Source organism: Gadus morhua, chromosome 12, assembly GCF_902167405.1.
Source record: "Gadus morhua chromosome 12, gadMor3.0, whole genome shotgun sequence".
NCBI lineage: Eukaryota > Metazoa > Chordata > Actinopteri > Gadiformes > Gadidae > Gadus > Gadus morhua.
Window position 1 is genome coordinate 18,891,174 of NC_044059.1, and position 21,951 is coordinate 18,913,124.

The 21,951-nt window shown below is 42.7% G+C and overlaps 1 protein-coding gene across 1 annotated transcript in view; it reads left to right on the forward strand.

Moving 5' to 3' along the window:
• Positions 1-6,762: 6,762 nt before the first annotated feature.
• The window catches only part of LOC115555565 (cadherin-2), a 77,534-nt gene continuing 62,345 nt past the window's right edge, over positions 6,763-21,951 (forward strand). Inside the window, exons 1-2 of the mRNA XM_030372502.1 lie at positions 6,763-7,011; positions 9,478-9,619. Coding sequence (XP_030228362.1) covers positions 6,922-7,011; positions 9,478-9,619 — 232 coding nt within the window. The 5' untranslated portion in view covers positions 6,763-6,921. The remainder of the gene's footprint in view (positions 7,012-9,477; positions 9,620-21,951) is intronic.

The window sequence follows — 21,951 nt, forward strand, 5'->3', positions numbered from 1 at the left end:
GTCTATTGCCATGCCTCTTAAACCAATTTTCTCCAGTTTATTAATTAATATATTGTGATTGATAGTGTCAAAAGCTTTTCTGAGGTCAATGAAGATGCCAATTGCATATTGATGATTATCAATTGCGTCTGTGATTCTTTCAATGGATTCCATTAATGCCTGAGAAGTTGATCTTTTAGTTCTAAAACCACATTGACTCTCTGAGAGTACATTATGTCTTTCCAGGAATGAATCTAATCTGCTATTAAATAGTTTCTCCAGTATTTTTGAAAATTGAGGCAGTAGTGAGACAGGTCTGTAGTTTGTGAAGAGGTGTTTGCTCCCATTTTATACAGTGGAATGACCTTTGCTATTTTCATTTGATTTGGAAATGAAACGGTTTGAAATGATAAATTGCATATGTGAGTAAGTGGCTTAGAAATCCCCTCAATGACCAGTGACATGTCAATATCATTAAAATCTGTTGATTGTTTATTTTTACAGTTTTTTACTATGTCCAATATTTCCTTCTCTTCGACTCTCTCAAGGAACATTGAGCATGGATTTCTGTTCACCAAATTTTACTCTCTAGATCAGGGCCTACATTAACAAAAAAGTTATTGAAACGATCTGCCACCTCCTCCATATTGTAATTTTCAATATCATCTTCTTTGAAATATTTAGGTAAGCTGTTTTGTTTGACACCATCTCTTATTATACTATTTAATATGTTCCATATCCCTTTTATGTTATCTTTATTATGATCTAGTTTATTCTTATAGTATTCTTTCCTACTTATCCTTATAATACTGATTAACTTATTTTTATATTTTTTATATTTATCCTCATCTTCTTTGGTTCTCTGTCTAATATAATTCCTGTATAATGCATTTTTCTTTTTACAAGCATTTTGCAAACCTTTCGTTAACCATGGACAGTAATCACATGCTCTTTTTTTGTTGTCTTCTTTGATTGGACAATGTTTATCATACTTTGCCTTAAATATCTCCAAAAATATATTATAAGCACCGTCCACATCTTTTTCATTATAAATCATGTCCCAGTTCTGTGATACTAGATCCTGTATTAACATATTAATTGATTTAATAATAATAATACATTTAATTTAGAGGCGCCTTTCAAGACACCCAAGGTCACCTTACAGAGCATATAGTCATCATAAATCGTTTAAAAAACAAGACATTGAAAAAAATTAATAAAAAATAAATAAAAAAATAAGTAAATATAATAAATAAAACAAAAACAAGACAAAACAAAACAAAACAAACAAACAATCAAAACAGTGATCAGTTAGACGTTGTGTGCGAGTTTGAACAGGTGAGTTTTGAGTTGTGACTTGAAGGTTGTAATGGTGTCTGACTGTTTTATGTGTGGGGGGAGGGAGTTCCAGAGCCTGGGTGCTGAACAGCTGAATGACCGGGCACCCATTGTAGTGAGTCGTGATGTGGGGATACATAGTAGTCCAGCAGAGGTTGAGCGGAGGGAGTGTATTCTTGGAGGAGGTCGCAGAGGTAACTGGGGGCTAGGTTGTGGAGAGCTTTGTAGGTGAGGAGTAGGGTTTTGTATTGGATGTGGTAGTGTACTGGGAGCCAGTAAAGTTGGATGAGGACAGGGGTGATGTGGTCAGATGATTTGGTGCGGGTGATGATCCGGGCGGCTGAGTTCTGAATGATCTGCAGTCTGTTGATGAGTTTGGTGGGGAGTCCGGTGAGGAGGGCGTTGCAGTAGTCTATGCGTGATGTGACAAATGAGTGAACTAGGATTTCAGTGCTGGATTGGGTCAGTGATGGGCGGAGTCTGGCCATGTTGCGGAGGTGGAAGAATGCAGTCCGGGTGATGTTGTGAATATGGGGTGCGAATGAGAGGGTGTTGTCCAGGATGACGCCAAGGCTCTTGACTTTGGAGGAGAAGGGTACTGGGAATCCATCGATGATTATGAGTGGAGCTGGGGTGTGTTGTGATTTAGTGAGGGTGGATTTGGATCCGATGAGCAGGGCCTCGGTCTTGTTTCCGTTGAGTATCAGGAAGTTCCTGCTCAACCAGCTCAGGATCTCTTCCAGGCACGTGATGAGGGAGGTGGGGGGGATGGCAGCGGTGGGTTTGGTGGAGATGTAGACCTGTGTGTCGTCAGCGTAGCAGTGAAAATGGAACCCATGGTGACGGAGGAGTGTGCCCAGCGGGAGGAGGTAAGTGGTGAACAGGAGTGGACCCAAGACTGACCCCTGGGGGACACCCAGTGAGACACCTGAACACCCAGACTTGTGGTTGCTTAGTTGAACAAATTGTTGACGGCCGGTGAGGTAGGATGTAAACCAGGAGAGTGCAGCACCAGTGATCCCAATGCCAGCCAGGCGGTCCAGGAGCAGAGGGTGGGAGATGGTGTCGAATGCTGCGCTGAGATCGAGGAGGATGAGAATGGTGAGTAATCCAGAGTCAGCTGCAAGGAGGAGGTCACTGGTGATTTTGACTAGGGCTGTTTCAGTGCTGTGTTTTGGAGGGAAGCCAGATTGGAACGGTTCGTGGAGATTGTTTGTGTCAAGGTGGGACTGTAGTTGTGCGGCAACCACCCTTTCAAGTGTTTTGGAGATGAAAGGGAGATTTGAGATGGGCCGGTAATGGTTAAGGTCAGCTGGGTCAGCACCAGGTTTTTTCAGGATGGGAGTGATGGCAGCCAGCTTGAGAGTGGGGGGTACAGTTCCAGAAGGGAGGGAGGAGTTAATTATGTTGGTGATCATGGGGGAGATGGACGGTAGACATGCTTTGACAAGGGAGGTGGGAAGAGGATCGAGCTGACAGGTGGTGGTTTTGGCTTTGCGGATGAGTTCTGAAACGGTCTGTTCTGTTACTGGGGTGAAGTCAGAGAGGGAGCTGATGAGAGGTTGGCCAGAGGTGATCATCCAGGGTGGGTCATCAGAGGGGGTGCGAGATGAGGCCAGTTGTTGGTGAATGGTGTTGATTTTAGAGCTGAAGAAGTCCAGGAACGCAGTGCATTGGGTGGTGGAAATGTCTGGAGGGAGGGTTTTAGGAGGCTGAAGTAAGTGACTGTTGAGAAGAGGACTCTGCTGTTGCCTGTACCAGTGTGTCCTGGTGCAAAAATGTGTCCGTCTTGATTCGTCTAAATATTTTTTGTTTTTCGATTAAGCTAAATTCGATTAAACAATTAAATACAATACAAATATAAAGTAAAAACAAGTGTTATCTAGCGATCCGTTATCTGTATTATATTATTTCGTCTTTGGCAACATGAGCGCGATTGTTTTTTTAAACCTGCCTGGCAACGGACAACCCCTTACGTAATCTGTTGTCCGTTGCCTGGCAACAGACAACTGATTACGTACCCGGTACAAATTTGGCACCCGGTACAAATTTGGTGTGACAGTGCCTCATACCACTACATTAATATATTATGACATATATATTAATATGGTGTTCAAAGTTGACCATGCCATTTAGTAAAGAGTTTGACCACTCATTTTGTAAGAAAATAATTGTGAAACAAACAAGATACAGGAACAGCATGAAAACGATTTATGTGCTTTGATAGAGCTCTAGTGCCATATCAATGATGGTCTAATGGTGAAATGTGATTAATAACGATATCTGTGAACGAATTGTAACGAATTGTATTGACCATTTGCTCGCAATCAAACATCTAGGGTATGTAAATTAAACTAGAGATGCACATGTGCACAAAAGCCTTCTGTGGGAGGTTTGGGTGTGTGTTTGTGTGTGTTTGTGTGTGCTTGTTTGTGTGTGTGCGTGCGTGCATGTGTGTGTGCGTGTGTGTTTGTGCGTGTGTGTGTTTGTGTGCGGGGGGAGGGTAACTTGCAGAAGTATGGAAAACGCTTTTGTTGACATCCTTGTGCCAGTGGAGGCTGTACAAGGAAGGATGTATGAATGTGTGTAGGCGTCAGGGAAGAACATTGTTCTAAGGTTCTGATTGCTCAAAGGAGTCACTCTTGTGTAGGAGAGTCAATATTATATGCAAAAGAAAAGCAAAGTTCAGTGCCGCAGATAGGAGTGCAACTTTTGTCTTCTCAAATTAAAGCTAGCAAACGCATTTATGTTAGAATGTGACATTGCGTGTTGTAAGGCTAATTCCAGAGTTCAACAGGCTTTTGGTGTAGCGTTAGGCTGTTCAGTGGGAATTTTCCTTAGCATCAATGCCTTCTGCTGCGCTACTTTGGATGAGATTTTGAAAGATGCTCCATTTAACTGTGTTGGCAAACTGATCAGGTTTTAGTGAACAGTTTTGTGGAAATCCACATTTTGTTGCAGTCTGCATAAACATTTCCCAGCCTCGTGTTATAGCATGTTAATGGCCCCCGGCGCAGACACCCTGTTTCCCAAGACTCCAGTCAAATTAATTAACGGGAGATTGCGTCATTGCTAATTCTCTCTTATTCTCTGTCTTGCATAATCTGGATTGTTAAAGTGTAGTTTCGCTGTAATCCTCACACTGATCTCAAGCACACAAATTATTTGCCTACACCTAACCATTGCAATTATCTTAGCGAGCCATTAATCCAAGCAAATGGTTTTGCTCTTGTTGCTTATAACATACGATTCATATAAAAGTAAGTAACATTTTGACATTTTAAAGGTCCCATGGCATGAAAATCTCACTTCATGAGGTTTTCTAACCTAAATGTGAGTTCCCCTTGCCGGCCTATGGTCCCCCAGTGGCTAAAACTTGCGTTTGGGGTAAAACGAGCACTAGGTGTTCTGCCCGCCTTTGAAAAAATGGAGGCTCAAGCGTGCTGATTTGGAAAGTGGTCCCATATGTTGTCATAAAGGATCTAAGCTCCTCCCCTTTCTCTGCCTTGCCCGCCCAGAGAATTTGGCCCGCCAATGAGATACGACCTTGCGAGCGCCACATGTGTGTGTGTGTGATTACACACACTTCGCGTGTCAGGAAAGAATGTGGTCTGCAACATCAGTCACAGAAAATATTAACCTGTGCTGACATTGGATTGTGTTCTATGTTGGACCAAAGGACAATTTCAAGCATTTTCGCAGAAACAGTCAATGTTGCAGACCGCGATTTGCATATGAAGTAGGGAGAATGCTTATAAAGCTGATTATCTAATATAAAAATTAAATTTTCGTCTCTCTCTCTCTCTCTCTCTTTCTCCCCCCCTCTCTCTCTCTCTCTCTCTCTCTCTCTCTCTCTCTCTCTCTCTCTCTCTCTCTCTCTCTCTCTCTCTCTCTCTCTCTCTCTCTCGTGTGCCTAATGCCTTTTTCTACTCTTCCTTCTCCTTCTGAGGCTCCCCCTCAAGGCATCTCTTTTTTATATCTCGTCTCAACGCATGTATTTTTCATACTAGGATTCTTTCTGCGCCCCAACCTCTTTACACCCCCACCCAATCCGCCTCCTAGCTGTGGTTTCGCTAGTAAAGTAAAGCTGCCTCAAGGCAGTGTGAGCAGGACAGAATGTATCTTGCGTTCGTGGTAAGATGCTTGGATGTTATACACCTGCCATTCCTGTTTGACACCTGCTCCCTGTTTTGCCATGTGGTTGGTCCCTGTGTTGCTGAGCTATTTAGTTTGGATATTGTTGTGTGGTACACAAAGCAATGGATTTGACCTTTTGGTCGGGATATATATTTTTTTTTTCTTCTATTTTCTGCACTCTGACTACTCACTACGTGTCTCAGGGTAATTTCAGATACAGTTGGTTTAAATGTCTCTCCCACAGCTTTCCTTTATCTCCCTGCTCCTCTGCTGCCTATCAGAATGTGTGTGTGTGTGTGTGTGTGTGTGTGTGTGTGTGTGTGTGTGTGTGTGTGTGTGTGTGTGTGTGTGTGTGTGTGTGTGTGTGTGTGTGTGTGTGTGTGTGTGTGTGTGTGACGTGTGTGTAGGGGGTGCTTGTCCCAAATATCTGGAATGCAACCAACGTACTATAAGCAGCCAGAACCACCTGATATGTATGACATTCTCCTTGGTAATAACTACACTACTACTTATTCTAATTTCTTTGAGCAGTGGTGTGAAGACAGCTATTCAGTGGTCCTCCATGGTTTCAGGATGTGTGTGAATGGTGGTAGAATGAGCTGGTTTTGGGAGGTCATGGAGTCCTGCAGTATTGTTTCGTATATTAATTTTTCTTAATGATATTAATAGCCTTTATGTATTGATATTTTTTTAAAGTGTGCATAAGACCAATGAATGAGATCAGACATGAAACATCATATCTCATGTGATTATCCTGTTATGTGCTTTATTAATATTGTTTGTTTCCATTCCTTTATTTCAGAAAGGTTGTTTATGAATCTAGAGCCAGACGTCCATTCTGAGATGGGTAGGCCTGCAAAACCAAAGCAACATGGTTCTGCAATTGTGCATACTGTGTGAGCAGATACCAAATCAACTATCCATTTGGACATAAAGAATAAAATTGTTTGCATTCATGGAAAACAGCTTTTCTGATAATATTGTGTTAATATAAGTTTGGGTATTCCTTATCATGCGAATATGCAGCAAAACAATCTGGCAACAACTGAACAACTGTCTGGAATTCAATTAAATATGCTTATCAGTGTAATGCATATATCACACACACACACACACACACACACACACACACACACACACACACACACACACACACACACACACACACACACACACACACACACACACACACACACACACACACACACACACACACACGCACGCTCAGTGCTAGACTAGGGTGGTTGCGATTGTGGCCCACTAGAGGGCCCACCGTGAGTCTTGTTGTGGGTGGCTGCTCCTCCAGTACGACTAGCCCGTTGCCTCAGTACCAGGCAGGCAGGAGGAGGGTGGAACAGCGCTGAGCCGATTAGACGAGGAGGAGAATAGTCCGAGAGAGGAAGGTTACTCCATGCTGGCCGTGATCTAACGGGCTATAAAAAGCTCTGGATTCAGCGTCTTTAACACATGTATATTTTGGAATTCCAGGAGTCCGTATTAACAATGCACTTCATCAGAGCCGCTGGGATCCTCATCGTGGCATCGTTAACGTTACAGGTAATAATTTATACATTTTTGTGATCCGACAAGTCGCAAATTCGCCGTTTATTGCATCCTGATGAGGCTCCGAAGAATGATGCCGTGTATGCGGTGCTGCTGCCCGGTTAGGTCGGACATAAACGCATGGTTAATTGCTGATGGTGGAACATTTCAAATCACTACAGATGAAGATAATTCGCTTTACGTCTAGTGTCGCGATTCTATATTCACCAAGACGCTTTATGCCTCCACATTTCTCTAAGATTAAGGTCTGTGGTCGAGAATAGAAACCAATATTTAGAATGTATCGGGGACTTGCAATGGCTTTACACAACGATGATACCAGCTTACACTGTTAAATGTTGCCCTATCTAGGGCAGCCTTATATCCAATAGAAACAAGGACCGACATCGGTGCCCAAGGATAGATCCTTGTTTTCGCCTATGGCTTTAAACAATTTGTAGCCAACACAGAGAGGGTGTCGAATAATGATTAAAATATTACAGCTAAAAGCATCTATGAGGTCTGTTTAAATATACGCTGGTCTAATCCTTTGCATATCCACCTGCGGGAACCCGTGTTATCAAGAACCCCTCTGCTCGGGGTGGGTAACATGAGGCCTGTAGGCGACGCCGAGTGCTCATTGGGAGTGATGATCAATTGCATCCTGTGTGACTGGGCGTCCGCTTCATACCCGGGGTCAACATCAGCCATTGGTTTTCATGTCCTCTTTCCTCTAGTATGCCAGAGTGCTTTAACACCCCCCCCCCCCCCCCCCCCCCCCCCCCCCCACACACCTTTTTACGTCAAGACAAAAACACAGACAGACAGACAGACAGACAGACAGACAGACAGACAGACAGACAGACAGACAGACAGACAGCATCTCAAGACAAATACAGTCCCCATGACAACCGTAGCCTACAGTGACGACTTTTCTTTAGTTTCCAAGTAAACAGTTTGAAAAATGGGTGAATAGCTTGGGGCTGCTTACAAGGACAAAGGCTCATAACATGTTGGCTCTGCAAGGAACATAGGTTAGGCCTCTGTAAAAGGATAAATCACATGACTGCGTAAGCTAGCACTTACAAGTTATAAATCCTATACAGTCGTGCCCCACAAACTGGTAAAGAGTAAACAAGAATGAATCAGGCTGCCAGTTTGCTTTCATTTGCCCACAACAACAACATCAGCAGCAGCAACAACACCAGCATTCAAAAAAGTAACATCTCCAATAAGAATAACAAATCACTTTTATTGGTGCAATACTGCGAGGGAGCTGATCATCATATATTCCTGGCATCGTTGGGCCACATGGCACTATCTTCTACAGCAACAAGGCAAATTGTACCTACTCTTGTTGGCAATTGCCAGTTCTGACAGCGTCCAATTGATCTATTTGCATTTCCCTCACTGTGTAATGTTGTCCTAAATCTGTGCCTGGTGCTTACTTTTTATTTATTTTTGAAGGGGGGAAGGGGTCCTTCTCTGATCGTAGGATGTCTAGACGGTAAATATATAAACATTAATTGACCCAGTTAAGACTATATACCGATGGTTGATTTCAGTTGGTGTGAAAGACTTGGATTTAATTGCTATTGAGCGTGTTTTTGATATATTTTTTCCTTCCTTATTTGTGTACCCCGATGAAATGTCGCCTCCATTCAACAAGATTTAAAACAGACATCCAATCTTGTCCTTCAGTTAGATCAAAACATTTAATAAATCAAGATCAGCAAGATTAACACTGAATGTCTGATATACTTCATCACAGACAGATCACCCCCAAATACATCATCCTTTACACCCCCCCCCCCCCCCCTCACACACACACACACACACACACACACACACACACACACACACACACACACACACACACACACACACACACACACACACACACACACACACACACACACACACACCCTTACATGCAAATAACATGAGTAATAGCAGTGAACCAAATCGATCAGACAAAAATGTATGATATTAATGTTAAAGATGAAACACCTGAAATATCTGTTGGTCATGCAAAAATGTTTTCTGGGTTTGCTTTTGCAATGTGCAACTACAAAGCAGAGACTCCAGAGGATCCTTGCTTATGAACAACGTCTGAGTGATAAAAGATCCCCAACATGAATAATTGAGCTCAAAGAGGAACTTGAAAATTACACCAAAATGATCCATAGAATAGCGCCATTTTACCAATAAGAGCCGTGCAGATAATGTATGAAACCAGATTGTTGTTCTTCCTGCTTCACCATATATTTCCCCTCAACACAAATATATATATTATCATTGATTTTCCAAACAACATGGCAACCAGCAATTAAAAAAACTAGGGTTGATATTGTTATAATTTGAGAGGATCTGCTTGTATTTATGGGACCCAAAAGCTAGTCTGTACTGTATATTCGGTAGGTGTTCCAGTGTTACCACGATGCAATACATCTCATCCTTGCCCTCTCCCCTTCTGTCCAGGCTGTTTGTGTGTATGGCGGAGCGGCGCAGGGGTCTGTAGGGGCGGAACAGGTCTCGATTTCATGCACCAGGGGCTTCCCGGACCAGGAGTATAGTATCATGGTGGATGCAGACCTGCAGAAGGGACAGCATCTCCTCAACGGTGAGTGATCTAATTCACCCGTTAGCACACCTCCATATTTTTTATTTTGTGTCGTATTGCTGTCACGCACACTCACACACAAACGCATGCATGTGCACGCATGTATACAGACACAAACACGGAGACATACACACACACAGACACACATTCACAGGGACACACAAACACACACAAACAGACACACTCATACAAAGATTCACACACACATATCGAGAGAGACACACACTGACACACACAATTCCATCCAAACTACTCGGAATAAGTGTGACATGGGCAGGAGTGCTAAAGTGGTAATCCCCTAGCTGTTGGTGGGGGCTGTGTGTCTGGAAAGAAGTCCTCGCCATGATATTTGATTGCTCTTTGAGTGGAACTGGCGCTTATAATGGCGTCTTTGATTTGATTAAATTTGTGGTTGTTCGAGGAAATGTGTGTGGGAGGTGAGGAGGGATTAAGAGAGATGCAGAGAAAGAAAGATTCAGAGAAAGAAAATAAAGAAACAGTACTTATACATATTATGTTCTTATGGAAGCCTAAAGTAGGATGGATATCATGTTAAAGTATGACCACACCCACATACATACCTTTATGCAGGTGTACTTTTATCTTTATACCAAACTTTAATTTAAATTGACTACATGTTCAGATTGGAATCATTATTTGGAGTGAAACTGCAATGAACAGCATTTTACAAGGAAGAATTTAAAATGATAAGCACAAGAGATCTGCTCACATATCTGGCCAGTGGCCACAGAGTTTGCATGCAAGGGTCAGGTCTAGACCATAGACCAAAATATAAAAGTGTGGATCAGCGTCCGTGTTTCCCCCCATTGCTTTTCACTCAACCGGATTGAGAGAGTCAAAGATTTGCCGTCGACAGACCGTAACCATTGGTGGAGATTTGTGCAGCCAGCAGAAGAAACAATCCATATTTGTCCCATTGATGGTGGGAATTGCCTCACACTAGTATATGGCCAAAACCCATTAATATTCAATCCTTAATGACATTTTAATGAAATAAAACTGTCAACCGGGACCTTTGAAAATGCATAATATGAAGATGAACTAGCCACTAAGTTCCTAACTGAACAAAGAAAGAAACGATTGGCTTTGTATTACGAGAATGTACGCACATCTCTTTGAATTGAATTAGAATGATTGTGAACGACCTCAAGGCCATTACAGGAACAACATATTGTTCTCACTCTTCCACATGAGCTGCAAAAACAGACGGCTGTGATCATAAAAGTCACATTACAGCGTCATACAGCGCATCAACGGGTCAATCAAATGCATTGTAGCAAATGATCTAGCTCCTAGCAGACTGCACGTCCGCAGACTCTGCGGTGGATACAGCTTAGACAGGAAAGGAACTCTTTAGGAGATGCGAAAAAATACTTAGGGGCACCGCCTGAACGTTAAACATTAAACTCATCAAAGTCATTCTCAAAAAGAAAAGCAGTTACTCATCCTTGAAAAGTTATCAGCCAAAAAGAGGATTCATGAACCTAGATGTAGTCTGGATTAGATAATAATTTGGACGTAGTTCTACACCTCGTCATAAATGATCTCCAAACTTCAGAAAGCTTTTTTGTCTGAAAGTGAGACTCTTGCAATGCCCTAAGAGAAAAGGCTGTTTTGAAGCGAGGATGAGAAGATGCACCTAATGTTACAACTAGCTCAGTTACTTCCTCATCTGTATTCTGACAACTCCAATGTGCTGCATGATGGTGGGTTAGTGGTTCAGTGGACCGTCCTCTGTCCCATCCTGTGTTTGTTGTCTATAGGCCAGATAGGCCAGATCATTATCTACTATAGGGGCATCTCCTACCATTGTTCGGCAGATGACATGCAGCTGCATGCATCACTTATAACCTCAGTAGCTTGTCCAGGCAACAAAACAGTTTCTGTGACCTTCAGAACTGGACAGCCTATTATTTCCTCCTGCTGAACAAAGAACAAATCTGTGGTGCCCATATTTGGTCTGGAAAACATCATAAACAATATTCATCCACTGACCTCATAGCTGTTGATAAAAAAAGCACAAGCGTCATCCTTGACCAAGAATGAAACGTGAAAAAAATGTAAATAAACTGGTTCAATCTTGCTTCTTCCACGTAGATACATTGCGAAGGATAGTAATATCTTGTAACATCTCAGATTAGGGATTCATTAGCACCTTCATTTTTTTATGAATTTTATCTTTTAGTTGAATACAATTCTGTTTCATGTCTGTCCCAATCAGTTTTAGTTTGCCTTCCGCTGGTCGAAAACACAGCTTTTCAGCTTTCAATTAAGTCCAGGCAAAGCTTACGAATCCCCCGTTTTCTTCAGTCTGGTTGCCACCAGTGAAGAAAACTATTTGTTTTTTAATCAAATTGTACAATGAATCAAACCACAGCAGAATGTGCGGAACCACTGCCCGCGATCCAGAGGTGACCGCTAGCAGCACTGGCCTCTGGTACCATTTCACTTTGTCTATTATGCCTGCAATTTTTGTTGAACAATTTGCAGGAGCTTTTAAAAACTCATCTGTTGAAAATTACCTTACCGTCTGGTCTCATCTTCTGTCAGCGTTTACAGATTTACAGAATTACTGTTTCTTTTCCATCATGCTTTTTTGATAAACCGACTTGGGTTTTTGCCGTTCTGTCTGTTAAGCACTTTGTGACAACCTGTTTGAAAAGGTTTTGTATTAAGGTGCTAAATTATGAATACATAATATTAGTTTTTTCTTTTCATTTGTTATGATTCATATTATTCTTATTATTATTAATTCATACTCGAATTTCAGAAGTAACAGAACTAGGGCGATTTCATATTTTTTGTGTAACTATGATGTCTTCCTGCTATAGTAGTTGCAATTCCATCTATTTTGGCTGATCATTTGTAAAATGTTTTTTTTGGCAAAAATAATATTTTGCCAAACAAATATCGACTATAGTTTTGTGAACATCTACTACTGGCATGCTAGTTTACAGTACAATATATCATCCAGCCTGAGCAAACTCAGCAGGACAAGTCAAGTTACTTTGGTTCAGCACTTTTCTGTCTTAAATCTTGGAGCAACGCCAGGATTATCACAGTCTAGCAGGAAGACAACATCCTGACAGGGCCTGTCTTTCCTCGAGTGATACCAGTTCAGAACATTTCACTTCCAACTGTAACGGTATGGTAACATAATGTTTTTTATCACAGAATCTGAATGTATTTCTGCCCTCAGTGGCACTGGATGCTATAACTACACACACACACACACAAACACACACACACACACGCATACACACACACGCGCACACACACACACACACACACACACACACACACACACACACACACACACAGACACACACACACACACACACACACACACACACACACACACACACACACACACACACACACACACACACACACAAATGATAAAAATACTGTTTGTGTATTAAGTCAGTAATTTATCAACTATCTCAAAGCAGATTATCTGGTGTTGTTGGCTCCTATTTTGCCCGGAAATGGAATGTAACAGGTGAATAAGAAAAATATCTTTATTTATTTATTTGTTGGGTGATTTTTATCTTATCATAACAGCATTAGATATTGTTTGGGATTCAGGTGTGGAACAAAACAGTCAGCATGCCAATAGCAAACAGTATTTTTGTCAGTACAGTTGGGTGGGTTTGGATTGATCACATGTTCATGCTCTCTGGAACACCAAAGCATCTTTATGTTGCATACATTAATAAGAGATTTGTACTAATAACGGCCAACAATTATACTTTTTTTTTGCAGTATGCAGCATTTAGCCATGATCACAGTAATGACATGAACATCGATAGATGAATAGACTATATGATCAAAAATACAGTTTACGGTATATTTCCTTCAGCCTTAAAGTAAAATATTGAAATCCTACATATTCAATGACAGTCTAAGGGCGCACTCACACTAGGCAAGTTTGCCTGTTCCGTGCTGCAGGAAGATTCAGCACGATTCCCCCCCTCCCCACTCCCCCCGGCGCTGGCCCGTGGTCACACTGCTCCCAAAGGTCGTGGCCTGGGCACGATTGCTCCTTCATACATACGTCATCACGTCGTAATACGATAAATACGTCATCACCAAGCGTCCTCCCCGCCAGAACAACAATGGAGAACAACAACGTGAATGCTGTTGCCGGCCCAAATTTCAAGTAAACACTCGACTTCACTATCGCACCAACGTAAACCCACTCGTGAACCGCTTGCCGCCATTGTTTAAAATGATTGTTGTGGGGAAGAAGGGCATGGACCTAAAAAGAAAGAAGGGACGCGCAAGGACTACGTCATCCAGCTCACGTTGCGTATCCGCACGTGTGCGCGTGTCATCTCATTAGCATCTGTACTTTGGCTACGGCACACCTCTCCCAAGTGTGCCGTGGCCAAGGGGCTGTTCCGTGCTGGAATACGGATGGCGTGGTCGCACTAGCCAAACATTCTAGACTTTAGTATGCAAATGAGCTCGGGCACGGGGCCGCGGCCCTAGTGTGATTGGCCCCTCACGGTACATCCTCGTCTAGACCTTTATCCATACGCTGCAAGGACCCGTGTCTGTTAACGACAGGGACTCGTGCTGTGAGTTTGTATGTGAGTGCAATAATGTTATTTTCTTTCCTGCACCAGCTAAACCGGCGTACAGCGCCACAGAGAGTGATTGTGTTTCTTTGCAATGGGAAAAACATAGCATGGACTCCTGTGGCTCATAGACTTGCCGTTCCTACATTGACTTTGCACAAAGACAGAGAGAGAGAGAATGAATAACAAGAAGCCTGTGTCTCGTGTTATGTGTGTGTGTGTGTGTGTGTGTGTGTGTGTGTGTGTGTGTGTGTGCTCATGCATGCATGGGTGCCTTGTATGTGTGTGTGTTCGTGTTCTGTGAACTGTAACGAGGCAGCACTGACAAGAACCGACAGAGCCCCCGAGAGGACAGAACTCTCTGAGTGTCCTTCCTAGTGTTTTAACACACACATGCCTGCATGTGTGATGACCATGTTGCTGAACCACAGACACCAGCGTCACTTTGTTGACCGTGCCATTTCAGCTACGACAAGGAGAATGGACTCAGGGTGTGGGATAATGTAGTGTGTGTGGGTGTGTGTGAGACATTTGTGTGAAGGGGTGTGTACATGGTAGAAAATTGGTGTGTACACCAGGCCATGGTTGGGTGAGAGATGTGTGTGTGTGTGTGTGTGTGTGTGTGTGTGTGTGTGTGTGTGTGTGTGTGTGTGTGTGTGTGTGTGTGTGTGTGCGGGTGTGTGTGTGTGTGTGTGTGTGTGTGTGTGTGTGTGTGACGTGTGTGTGTGTGTGTGTGTGTGTGTGTGTGTGTGTGTGTGTGTGTGTGTGTGTGTGTGTGACATGTGTGTGTGTGTGTGTGTGTGTGTGTGTGTGTGAGACATGTGTGTTCGGGGGTGTGTGAGAGACCTGTGTGTGTGAACATGGTAGAAAATGAGTGCATATACGAGGCCATGGTTAATTATTTAATTGGAGCAGATAAGGGCCTGGTAAATCATTAATGAGGGGATGGAAATGAAAGGGGTATTCTGAGCAAGGGGACGTTTTTCCTCTCCTTTATCTGGGGGCAGGAATCGAGGCGGTTGAGCAAAAAAGGAGGTCATTTTGAGAGAGGATGACAGAGGCTGTTGTGTGTTATCAGGGTCACAGCACAGATAAATGGAGTGAAGCGGAACATTTGGGGGGGGGGGGGTGCATGGCCATCCGACCTTCCTGTCCGGTTCCCATGTGCATTCCTGTCTCATTAGCCGGGGCATTGACCAGCAGTCAGCAATATATTCACCAACTTACTGTCAGCCGCCGGTCACGAGCACAGAAACACTTGTGTGCGCGCACGTGGAAATAGACTTTGCGGAGAAAAAATAAAGAAGCGATCTCCCGGTCTCTGGCAGGGGCATACAATGAGCACATTCATCTCCGCTTTATCCGAACGCCCTCCCTCCACCCAAGCCCTCCCTCCCCCTCCCTTCCTTACACCCTTTCTACGGTTGTCTCTTTCACACTCTCTCTCTCTCTCTCTCTCTCTCTCTCTCTCTCTCTTCTATCTCTCTCTCTCTCTCTCTCTCTCTCTCTCTCTTTCTGATGCTGTCACTCTCTCTCTCACTCTCTAACTCCCACCCCATGCCGGGGATCGCCCCAGTTTTTTGATGGCCTCATACATCACTGTCTTCCTTTCCCTCTTTTTGTCCTGTCTACAGAAAAGTCACCAAAAGGCAGGGGTGGTGGGGTGATAGGGGTGGATGGGGTGGTTTGGGTGGACGGGGTGGACGGGGTGGATGGGGGGGTGGGGAGTTGTGTGCTGTCGGGAGTGGTGTGCTGTCTGTCTCAGCGAGAGATCTCAGTCTCTTTGAAATGTTGTGTCTTTTTTCCATAAATTCTTTAAAGAGATCCATTTCGTAGTAACACTTTCCTTGCCTATCCCTCTCATGCACTGCTGATTGCACAATAGGATAAATTTATGAATTAGCCAAAGAATGATGAGGGAGTGGGGCTTCTGTCAAAGCCAATTTGAATTTGAGCGTTGCCTTGATAAAAAAACTTGTTTTGTCAGTACGTCATCTGAGGTGATAGTTGTCTTGGGTATTATGTTGCTATTTTTTTGTTACAAATGGGGACCACAAATATGAGAAACACTGTTGTGTGATGTAGGAATTATGGATTTGAAAGTCAATGCATGATGTGTGTGCAGGAGCAGTGTGTGTATGTGTGTGGGTTTTTGTGTGTGTGGGTTTGGTGGGATTGAAGTGCTAGACACGGTCAGCACCCACAGGGTACAGGCGAGAAGAGCTCGCTTTTCCAAAACAAACTGGATATGATGAAACACACAGGCACCGCAGAAAAATGGAGCAGGCCTTTTAGTGTGTGTGCGTTCTTGTGTGAGTGTCGAACATTGGAAACCCAGTCTTGAATTAGGGCTTTGACTTTTGCCCAAAAATCATATTCGAAGTTTGTTTCTTTATTAATATTAATATTCAAATATATTCTAATATTTATTAATAATATTTTGACCATTAAATGCCTTCAGTAAGACCTGGGCTGAATCCGAATACTTAGTACATACTATTTCTGTTCAGTGTCTACTACTTGACCGTACTACACTTGACAGTGTAGTACGGTCTCTACAGCTATGCGTAGATCGCTTCCGAACACTGCTGAAACTCCACCGGATGTTTGGAGATGACGTATCTCCCCTCAGATGCCGGCAAAATTACCTTGATAAGTTACCTGTTTTCCGTCTTGTCATCGTTGCTATTAAATTAAAAATGTCTCTTTTTACTTTACTTTCTTTACTTACTTTACTTTTTACATAACGCCGTAAATAAAGGGATTTACACGTTTCTCTCGTCCGTGCTGTTGTAAGGATATTTCCGATCTGTTTGTTGTTGCTTTTGTAATGACAGATGCTTTTGAAAACAGCCGGACTTGCTCCGGTGACGGTAGTTATAGCCTAGCCTTCTAGGTGGCCATAGAGCTATTGTCTATTGCTTTGTTCCAATATCCATACTATCCGCAGTCATTATACTTTATTTTAGTATGACTTATTTTTTATATAGTTTGAGTAGGCTACGTAGTGCGTTGCCAGTTTCTACTGGCACCTACCGTTTTTCCGCTGGCATGCCACTCATGTAAAATGGTATTACCAGTTTCTACTGGCACCTACCGTTTTCCGCTGGCATGCCACTCATGGAAAATGGTATTACCAGTTCTACTGGCACATGACGTTTTTCCGCTGGCATGCCACTCATGGAAAATGGTAATTACCAGTTTCTACTGGCACCTACCGTTTTTCCGCTGGCATGCCACTCATGGAAAATGGTATTACCAGTTTCTACTGGCACCTACCGTTTTTCCGCTGGCATGCCACTCATGGAAAATGGTAATTACCAGTTTCTACTGGCACCTACCGTTTTTCCGCTGGCATGCCACTCATGGAAAATGGTAATTACCAGTTTCTACTGGCACCTACCGTTTGCCAGTAGATATTCCTTTCCTGTGGTATTTGCCCGTTCATACACACATACCACTCATGATTCACAGCTACACAATCATTCTTATAAAAACGGTAGGTGCCAGTAGAAACTGGTAATTACCATTTTCCATGAGTGGCATGCCAGCGGAAAAACGGTAGGTGCCAGTAGAAACTGGTAATTACCATTTTCCATGAGTGGCATGCCAGCGGAAAAACGGTAGGTGCCAGTAGAAACTGGTAATACCATTTTACATGAGTGGCATGCCAGCGGAAAAACGGTAGGTGCCAGTAGAAATTGGTAATTACCATTTTCCATGAGTGGCATGCCAGCGGAAAAACGGTAGGTGCCAGTAGAAACTGGTAATACCATTTTACATGAGTGGCATGCCAGCGGAAAAACGGTAAGTGCCAGTAGAAACTGGTAATACCATTTTCCATGAGTGGCATGCCAGCGGAAAAAACGGTAGGTGCCAGTAGAAACTGGTAATACCATTTTACATGAGTGGCATGCCAGCGGGAAAACGGTGGTTCCAGTAGGAAATGGAACTTTCCGATTAACATAATTGGCTTGCCAGCGGAAAAACTTCTTGGCCTGTATGCCATGATACCACTGGATCATGTCGATATAGAAAGGTTTATGGAAACTGGATCAGGGTTAAATGATAGGAACCTATAGGCCTACTTAAAATATTTGGTTAAACACCAATAAGAACAAATGCAAAACTTAATATTTGGCCTATTGAATAGTTCTGAGCTGAAGCAGTCATACAGTAGGCTTTATTATAGGCTACGCTTACTAGAACATCTTGATAAAACACGAGTGGGAAAAATGGATGACTGTCTAGCCATAGCCTACAGTGCCACCCCTATAGGGACCTGGCTCTGGTGCACTAACCGGAAACTACGATCGCAACCGCAATAAACATCTCGCTTTGAACGGTGAACTCTTTACACATAGTAGTTATAAAGCTATTAAAACTACAAAAATGACTCCATTAATGCAGGATACGTGGAAAATGCATGGACCTATTAAAGAAAATGCGCCGACGTTGCTCAGCCTGGCTCCGCCTCTTCAGCTACGTAGCTAAGATCGCTGCCGTGGAGCACGGAAAGGTGTACATCAATCCACACTCATCGGTTTGGACCGTTTTGAGTATACCATTCGGGTCCTTTCACTACACTTCCTTTTCGCCCTGATCTTAATTGCAACGCATTACGTACTCAAACTATATAAAAAATAAGTCATACTAAAATAAAGTATAATGACGGATAGTATGGATATTGGAAACAAAGCAATAGACTATAGCTCTACTGGGCACCTAGAAGGCTAGGCTATAACTACCGTCACCGGAGCAAGTCCGGCTGTTTTCAAAAGCATCTGTCATTACAAAAGCAACAACAAACAGATCGGAAATATCCTTACAACAGCACGGACGAGAGAAACGTGTAAATCCCTTTATTTACGGCGTTATGTTGTGATATTGTGTCAATAAATACCAAATATATATACCTTTACATTCATGGCAATACCTGTCTTGAAATTATACGGAGGAGTTATGCTGGTGTCACATACATTGTTGGGAAACTGCAGTTACCGGTTCCACCTGAACGGCAGTTACCGTTTTCAGAACGGTAGTTACCGTTCCAGGAAAGGCATATGCCATGGCATTACCGTTTCAGAACGGTAGTTACCGTTTCAGAACGGCAGTTACCGTTTCAGAACGGCAGTTACCGTTCCAGAACGGCATATGCCATGGTATGTCAGTGGTCGCGACGGCAGTTGCCGTTTCAGAACGGCAGTTACCGTTCCAGAACGGCATATGCCATGGTATGTCTTTTTAATGTCTCTTTTTTTCGCCGCTTTCTACGACGTCTTTCTAAGCCGCTGTTGGTAGTGTCGGGTCAGCCATCTCTTCTTCGTTCGTTACCAGACTCCGGTTGCATTATGGGATAGCGTAGTGAACTCCGTTGTTTACTGTGGCGGTAGTACGCATTCGGAAACGTTTTATGTACTACACAATGCGTGCTGAGCATTCGGACGCGCTATATTTGTGGCGTACTACAAAATGCATACTATAAGTATGAGTATTCGGATTCAGCCCTGGATTGGGCTTTGCAAGGTTTGTTTACCGGCGTTGCTATGGTTACCGGTCTTGCATGTTCCAACGGTTTATTAGGTTTCTAATAAATCGCTGTCTAATCAATACTTAATGGAGAATTTGTGTACAAGACTATTGTCTACCATAGGCTAATGTTTTTTGATTATTGAATCAGGTCAAATAAAGTAGCAATGCTACCAAATTCAACTTGAGGATTTCGCAATTTGTTGATCAATTTCAAAAGAGGTATTCATACCTCCAATTTTATTTCTGAAAGTTAAAAAAGCATTTCAGAGATTCAAAGAAGTTGAGGCCCATCAAAGGGCCAGCATACAAAATCAGTGTTATTTATTTATAAAAAGAATACACATGTAATAAATGCTTACCAACAGGTCTGTGTGCGTTTCCTGGAGACATGAAAAGATTAATAGAGGTACACATATAGAAAGAAACACACTTGAACTTGAAAGACCCAACCGCCCTTTCTGCACTCAGTTTGCAGAGATTTGCCGTCATGCCGGAATGATATTTTCTCTATTGTTTCAGTTGATAATTCAGGAAAGATAAAACAATCTTTCCCTTGCAGCGAGTAGCAGCAGTGACCGGGTGTGCGAGTCATGCTGGGAGTTCTCTAGTTTCTGTTTCAGCGTTGATATCCCCCCTCCCCCCTGCGGACTGTTTTAGTTGTTTTATCTTTCTTAGGTTTGGTGTGTATGCTATGTGTGACTGTAGGCTACTGCTGCTAACTAACCAATATGCCTTGCATTTTAAAATGTCAATGCACTTTTCAGCCCTGAATAACATTTAAAGCTATTTAATAATTGATTTGCATGCATAGTATTCTACACTTTCCATTGAACAATTTCCCCTGTGACCATAAATTGACTAATTTCATAATGTAATCAAATGTCACACACTAGCTGCTTTCAGACACACGTGTAAGTCCTGATATTCTGTTGATGGGCTGTATGTGTGAACAACATATCCTGACATTTGTACCCTGAAAATCTCCCGAATAATACTACCTCCGAGGTAGTATTTTCTCCGTAGGAAATGTAAATTACCTTATATGTGAATGAGGAGTAGAAAGTCGGTATTTCCCACACCCCTTTAGTGGGCGTGTTGATAATGCTTCTGCATCTCATTGAGTGGCACTGCTTTTAAGAGTCATTTGTGGTGAACGAATTTTACGAATTAATGCACAATGCCTGCCTATAATGTTACGTTGTTACGCTGTAACATTATAGGCAAAATGTTATTACATTATGCACTCAGAAATTTGTGAAATTATTGACTGGGGTTTCCACATTATTGCTATGGGTTTAATTACAACTAGAGGTTCGCCCGCGCGTTGTAACGCACGTGCGAAAACTCTTGTTTAACATAATTTGACCCACGGATAAACCCTTACATGAATTGCACTCTGTTTCATGTCAACCTTGTTCCCGTTTGTACTCAAACTGTCAAAAACATTAGATGGAACCTTATATATATGAATATCTTTCAATGATTTTGTTTGTTGTTGTTGTCCTGTGGTCATCCCGGGCTGTAACCTGTCGTACACAGCTCGTAAGCAAAGGAACAGAAATTGCGTTTCGGTAGACTGGATAGCAATACGATTTCTGGCCTTCTCTTAGCCTTGCTAAGAGAAACATAGAGACGTGTTTGTGGCCAGTGTCTCTCTATTTGCATATTTTCTACCCAAACTACTAGATAGCCCTTTAATATCTGTTGCTAAGCATATAGCTTAGAAATTGCAGAAACTAAGTGCACCTCTTCATGGTTAATCTAATCGTATGGCCGTGCATTCGTTCATTGATTACTGGGGAGGTTAAGTTGCTGTCACAAGTGAATGCCCCCAACTTACAACAAGTCATGTTTTGGATGGTTACTCGCTGAGTATTAAGAAAGTGATTACAGAAAGAGAGGAGGATGAGCTCCATAGGAAGAGACAAGCTACATCATTGTCCGTGGGATGGACAGTCCAGTGAAACAGGCTTCAGCCTTTCTGCCAGTCTGCATGCTCCTAATATGATATACCAAGGCAACAACTGAGTGTGTGTGGGTGTGTGTGTGTGTGTGTGTGTGTGTGTGTGTGTGTGTGTGTGTGTGTGTGTGTGTGTGTGTGTGTGTGTGTGTGTGTGTGTGTGTGTGTGTGTGTGTGTGTGAGTTGAGCTTGTCAAGATTCATTCTTCATTCTTCACTCTTTCACAATTATCCTTC